Source organism: Lobosporangium transversale, assembly GCF_002105155.1.
Source record: "Lobosporangium transversale strain NRRL 3116 chromosome Unknown BCR41scaffold_85, whole genome shotgun sequence".
Taxonomy (NCBI): domain Eukaryota; kingdom Fungi; phylum Mortierellomycota; class Mortierellomycetes; order Mortierellales; family Mortierellaceae; genus Lobosporangium; species Lobosporangium transversale.
The window spans coordinates 82,563-88,824 of NW_019029063.1; the positions used below are offsets into that span (position 1 = coordinate 82,563).

The 6,262-nt window shown below is 38.3% G+C and overlaps 2 protein-coding genes across 2 annotated transcripts; both read right to left on the reverse strand.

Annotated features, from left to right (window-relative positions):
- Window positions 1–24: 24 nt before the first annotated feature.
- On the reverse strand, window positions 25–1,059 carry BCR41DRAFT_315124 (hypothetical protein; the record flags this gene model as incomplete). The annotated part of the gene is made up of 1 exon (XM_022021206.1): window positions 25–1,059. The coding sequence occupies one exon, from the start codon at window positions 1,057–1,059 to the stop codon at window positions 25–27; it is 1,035 nt and encodes a 344-aa protein (XP_021875348.1).
- A 1,151-nt stretch (window positions 1,060–2,210) lies between these two features.
- Window positions 2,211–6,059, reverse strand: BCR41DRAFT_329783 (Alpha/Beta hydrolase protein; the record flags this gene model as incomplete). Its single annotated transcript, XM_022021734.1, has 15 exons — window positions 5,974–6,059; window positions 5,782–5,800; window positions 5,626–5,635; window positions 5,381–5,487; window positions 5,181–5,245; window positions 4,883–4,951; window positions 4,594–4,746; window positions 4,379–4,435; window positions 4,152–4,267; window positions 3,934–4,036; window positions 3,666–3,779; window positions 3,489–3,532; window positions 2,764–3,339; window positions 2,434–2,607; window positions 2,211–2,300 (listed from the first exon to the last, which is right to left on the reverse strand). The coding sequence occupies exons 1-15, from the start codon at window positions 6,010–6,012 to the stop codon at window positions 2,213–2,215; spliced, it is 1,734 nt and encodes a 577-aa protein (XP_021875349.1). The 5' UTR covers window positions 6,013–6,059.
- Between the last annotated feature and the right edge of the window lie 203 nt (window positions 6,060–6,262).

Genomic DNA, 6,262 nt, shown 5'->3' on the forward strand with positions numbered 1-6,262 from the left:
TTGATACATTAAAGCAATCATGCGTCAAGCATCCGCACTTCCTTGGCTGGCAGCTTCGATATACCAATCGAAGGCTTTTGCGTAATCTTGTGGGGTTCCATTGCCATGATAGTACATCCAGGCTAGATTGGCCTGAGCATTTGGGTCTCCTTGGTTGGCAGCCTTGAGATACCAGTCAAAGGCCTTTGCGTAGTCTTGTGGGACCCCCTTGCCTTCACGGTACATGTCGCCTAGGTAGTTCTGAGCAACGGCGTCTCCTTGGTTGACAGCCTTGAGATACCAATCAAAGGCTTTTTTGTAGTCTTTAGAAACCCCCTTGCCATCTTTATATATGCGATCGAGCCTTCCCTGAACAGTGGTGTTCCCTTGATTTGCAGCCTTAATATGCCAGTCAAAGGCTTTTATGTAATCTTGTGGAACACCACTGCCCTTACGATACATGTTGCCTAGGCTGTACTGTACATCGGCGTTTCCTTGGTTGGCAGCCTTGAGATACCATTCAATGGCTTTTGTATAGTCTTGTGCGGCTCCTTTGCCATATTGGTACATAGCGCCTAGATTGCTCTGAGCAGTGGCGTGTCCTTGGTTGGCAGCCTTGAGATACCATTCAATGGCTTTTGTATAGTCTTGTGCGACTCCATTGCCATGACCGTACATCCAGCCTAGAGGGCTCTGAGCACTGGCTTCGCCTTGGTTGGCAGCCTTGAGATACCATTCAAAGGCTTTTGCATAGTCTTGTGCGACTCCATTGCCATGACCGTACATCCAGCCTAGATTGTTCTGAGCAGTGGCGTGTCCTTGGTTGGCAGCCTTGAGATACCATTCAAAGGCTTTTGTATAGTCTTGTGCGATCCCATAGCCATGGCGGTACATAACGCCTAGATTGTTCTGAGCAGGGACATTTCCTTGGTTGGCAGCTTTGAGATACCATTCAATGGCTTTTGTATAGTCTTGTGCGACTCCGTTGCCCTCATGGCACATGCAGCCTAAGTTATACTGAGTGGTACTATCTTCTTTGCCTACATCTCCTTCCTCATCATCCACCAGAATTGCTGCCATCTTGCCAACCCCTTGTACCGCTAGCTCTATTAAAGTCTCTGATTCACATCTTGAATTGTTCTCTATTTGAGAACTGTTTCCAGTCGAAGATTCTGCAGTCCTTTCTCTTATATAAAGTTCTCTCACATGTGTCTCTAGGCTTTTGAGGCCATTGCTGTCAGTCTTCCTGATATAACCGTACGTAGTGTCGTTATTCATTTCTGATGCAACTGATTCATCCCTTAACGTTGTAGCTGCTCCTTCTGAGCCGCCTGCCTGGGAGCGAATGACAACATCCAGAACGACATCTAGCTCTGCACGAATTCGAAGCGGATTGTCACCATTGTACACGTTTTACAATGATCGAGTTAACCTTAGTCATTAAACAAATAATCAAAAAAAAAAAAAAAAAAAAAAAAAAAACAGATAATATAGATGTGGCAAGTAATATTGAGAGTTCATTACTACTCCAAGGTCTCATCGTCTACAAGGAACAATAGCGGTACTCCTCTGTTTTCTACATGGATTGCATCCTTGTAAATGAATACAATATCATCCCAGAGGATGGTATACTCCTGTCTTTTACGGTCAAAGTGGGCTTCAATATGTTTGTTAACTGATAATGAGAATGATGATCCATCCGAGTTGATGGAGTGAAATGCTTGAAACTTTTTCTCAGCGACTGCCATTGACATAACTTGAGTGATGTTGAAATCGATAGTGGAGGCGGCAGGAGTAGGGGAGTGGAAGAGAACAAAGAAGAGAAAGATGTTTGGCGAAGCTCATTTATTGAAAAGCGGCAAAATAGAGATATAACACAAATTACAGATCATTTATTGGGTCTTCGCCAGAAAGTCGTCGAGTAAATAAATATATTTTTAAAATACTGACTGAATTGATTCGATGGCTTAATGTCTGAAGAGGAGTTATCCAATTTAATATTTTGAAATTACCTTTGTCACTTTGCCAAACAAACAAACAAACAAACATGTGATGCTGTGCAGCAGGGCATTCAGGAGGACCAACTGCTGTGAAGGAGATACACGGTGTGTTTGTTCAAGCGTTCTCCACCTTTTGGTCTTTGCTTCATTTCTTATTTCATGTTCTATTTTACTCTGTTGGCCAATTTAATGTTTTTTGAATAAAGGCAATTAGGAAAATTTTTATTTTATCCTTAGTTCCTTGATCCTCGAGAAGTACCAAAATTGTCATCATCATCATCATCACTATCTATAATACCGCTTTCCACGACAAGTTCATGTCTATGAAGCACACATACATCAAGCGGAGATAAAAAAAAAAAATAAAAGAAAAAGAAAAAGAGGACAAAATGAGCTTGTTTTTAACTTTTCCTCTAAGTGCCACTAGAAAAAAAAAAAAATAAAGGGAACTTACAGATCATTTTCATCGAGTCGGCGACCATGGTTAGAGAAATCATTGCCACTGAGTGGAAACCATTGAACCCCATCGTGTCCACCACTAGGTTTTTTCCGATCTTGGTTCTTGCGGACAACTATAAAGACGCCCACACCAGCAATTATCAATACCAATAGCAGTGCCGCAGAGCCACTATTTGGCGAATGACAATAGTTATAATAAGAATAATAACAATAAAGGTAATATTAGCGCATAATACACTATAGGTTTGGATGTCTTACAATTATCATTCAAGAATGATTAAAAGATGCCGAAATAAGAAAAAAAAAAAAAAAAAAAAAAACTTACTTTGCTGACATTAATGATTTCTTTGGCTGATCAATATCCACTTTTTCGCCTCCAGGTGGTGGCGGTGGCTGCTGCTGCTGCTGTTGCTGCTGTTCTGGTTCTGGTTCTGGTTCTGGTTCTGGTTCTGGTTCTGGTTTCGACTCTGGTGCTGGTGTTGATTCTGATGGCTCTGGCTCTGATGGCTCTGATGGCTCTGGCTCTGATGGTTCTGGTTCTGATGGCTCTGGCTCTGGTGGTTCTGGCTTTGATGGTGGGAGATCTTCATCCCCATCCCCATCTCCATCTCCATCTGTACCCAGCTTCGACGAAAACGATTGTAAGCTAGTATCTAGACCCATGAACCGATTCATCATATCCAATGCTGCAAGAGGTGCGTCGTAAGGGACCATGTGGGATGCATTAAAGAGTTTGACATAGGTCAGGTTCCTATCCTGGATCCATTCTCCAGCCAGATGACCATCCACAGTCCATGTGTTCTTGGCCGCGTCCGCTTGGAAACCCTGGAGTCCCTGCCAGGTCATGTTAGAGATCATATATTCAGTACCAATATGATTACAGATCAAGTCTTGATCACCACTATGTATATCGAAAAAAAAATAAGATAAAATAAAATAAAAGTTAGGAATAGTTTGATCCGCATGTTGATTTAATATTATTGCATAAAAAAAAAAAAAAAAAAAAAAATGCAGATATCACGAATAATGATCGCACTGTATCTTAAATACCTGAATAGTAACACATTGACTTTCTCCAGGATTCCAGGGAGGAGCTAAAAATGACCAATAACATTTTTTTTTTTTTTTTTTTTTTTTTTTTTAAGCGTTAGCCAAATCCGCAAAATCATTACAAAAAGAAGAAGAAAAATAAACAAGCATTCCTTTTTCTTTGCTCAGGATAGTTACCGTGATTGCTGGTGCAGAATTATCAAATCTCAACTGAGAGCTGACTCGAGAGCTGCACTCGGTCCATGACTGGAGAGCATCACTTGCATGTAAAGCACTCACAACATCGCTTCGCTAGATAAATGTATTGATGAACAGATTTACAAGTTGAGAAAAGTGGGCCATACTTTCTTTGTATGGATCAAAGCATCAACCTTTTGCCTTTCTTTCTCTCTTTTTTTTTTTTTTCCTCCTCTTCCTTCCTTCCTCCTTTGATATGGCTTCTTACTGTTAGATACACGCTCATCTGAGGCAACTCTGCCGGCCACTTCAGTCCACATTCTGGAAAAGAATCTTTTAGTCGAACGTCATATTGGTTCATACATTCAGACCTAATCAGGCCAGAAAAAAGAAGGAAAGAGAAAAGGTAAAAATTAGTAATAGAAAATAATCAAATCAAACCAGGATGCTTGTAACTTCTTTTTCTTTTTCTTTTTTTTTTTTTACCCTTCTCTAGTATGGGCCAGAATAAGAGTAACAAGGGATTCGCATTGACTCTGTGTAATCCGATCTGCTAACCGAATATCACTCAGACATTTGTCCTGTTGAGCTATCAAATCTACCTATAATAAATAAATAAACCAACAGATAGTTCGTTCAATAATCTCTCCTCCTTTTTTTTTTTTTTTTTTTTTTTTTGGTAAGCAATGTTTAACGGATAAAATGATTCTTACCATCATTTCTGGAGTCGCTATGTTATGATGCTCAATATACGGAATGTAGGACACGTACTATGTGAATATATAGGCAGGTAAAGAAAAAAAGGAATTGGTTAACTCTTTCATTCCTAATTTGCGTGGCATGCCCAAACCGATATTATGATTTCTTCCAATATTCTCCTATTAACTTTTTTTTCTCTCTTCTTTTCTTCCTGTTCTTCTTTTAATACCTGATGTAGAGGGTCAATCCACCCATTACCGATAGCCAAGCCTTTGAGATTATAGGGAATCTCGCCTTGTGGGACCACCGCATTATGATAAAGAATAGCTCGAGCAAAGTAAGGTATATATGTTCCAGCATAGCTCTCGCCTGCAAGATAGATCTATTGAGACATACATATACATATACACATGTATACAAGTAAAGGTAGCTATCGTTAGACTTTTCTCTTCTCTTTTTTTTTTTTTTTTTTTTTTTTTTCTAAGGAACTATGTCAAAAAAAAAAAAAAGAAACTTACATCATCCTGGGCACGCTCTGGGAACAAAATAAAGAATTGTTTAAGGAATGCCATAAAATGGTCTGTCACCTATGTTGGTTAGAAACATATAAGAAAAAAATGTGTGGGTAAAATGTTAGAGGATGATAAACAGATCCATACAAGTGGTGCATTTCCGAAAGGATAAGAAAGAATAGGAATAAGGAAAGGAAAGGAAAGGAAAGGAAAGGAAAGGAAAGGAAAGCGGAGGAAATACATAATATCCAATACGTGATATAGAACAAAGTGGTTGGAGCTGAATATCATCATGAAGCCTCACCTCGGAGAGAGTTCCAAGTAATTGATTGCTCGTGAAACTAAGTCCTGTTCCAACCGGCTGATCCACTTGTAAATTTGAATTTAAAGAAAAGAAGAGAAAATGTCGTGAGCAATAAATCATAGTTCAGCTTTTTTTTTTTTTTTTTTTTTTTTTCCTTGTTCAAAACAAAAAAGAAAAGAAAAGAAATCCCGATTCCTTACAGAAAACAACATTTGCAAACTCGTGCCATCCACCCTTATTGATTGTCAGTTTGTTGTCTACAAAACGTAATGGTCCTGATTCTAAAAAGTATCCATCTGCACTTGAACTATTGAAAGGGAGAAGGAAATGACGGAGAAGTTGTCATAAAAACAGATCAGTCATCGTCGGATCAAATTTTCTTTCAAGAAAATAATGATGGTAATAATAGTAATAATAAATGTCGCGCAGAAGTTGTAATTTTTACCATCCTGGTCCTGTTAAGATGTTGTAACCAAAAGTTTGATTATGAGGTTAAGAGGCAAAAAAAAAAAAAAAAAAAAAAGTTAACAATCGACCTTTCAATACTTGCACTCGCTACATTCCTCTTTTTTTTTTTCCTTTTTTTTTTTTTTTTCTCTACCTCCATTGAGCCAGAAGATCTAAAATATCAAAAGATCAAAAGAATAGAACAGGAAATAACGATAAGAAACATGTAAAACGCGAAATTTAGCAATACTGAAACTAAATTTACTTTTATAGTCGCTTGCTAAAGACTAATCATTCCAATATACCCCGTTCCTGAGCATCTTTTTTTTCTTTTTTTTTTACTTACAAGTTTAGAGCTATTCTGTGTGCTTTTATTGGTGACCATCCAAAAGAAGAGCTTTGATTCCTCTGCGACATCTAGTGCAATATGACTTTTTTTTTAAGAAAAAAAAAAAAAAGATAGATAATAAAAAGCATCATCAGTTAGAGTAGAGTCAAAGTCGAAGGTCAAAATCGAAGATCGAGAGAGAGAAAGAGAGAGAGAGACGCAACAAAAAAAAAAAAAAAAGGAGCCCAGTCTTCCCCCCGGACATTTTTTTTTTTTAATAAATATTTCGCAAAGACGTTTCATTTAC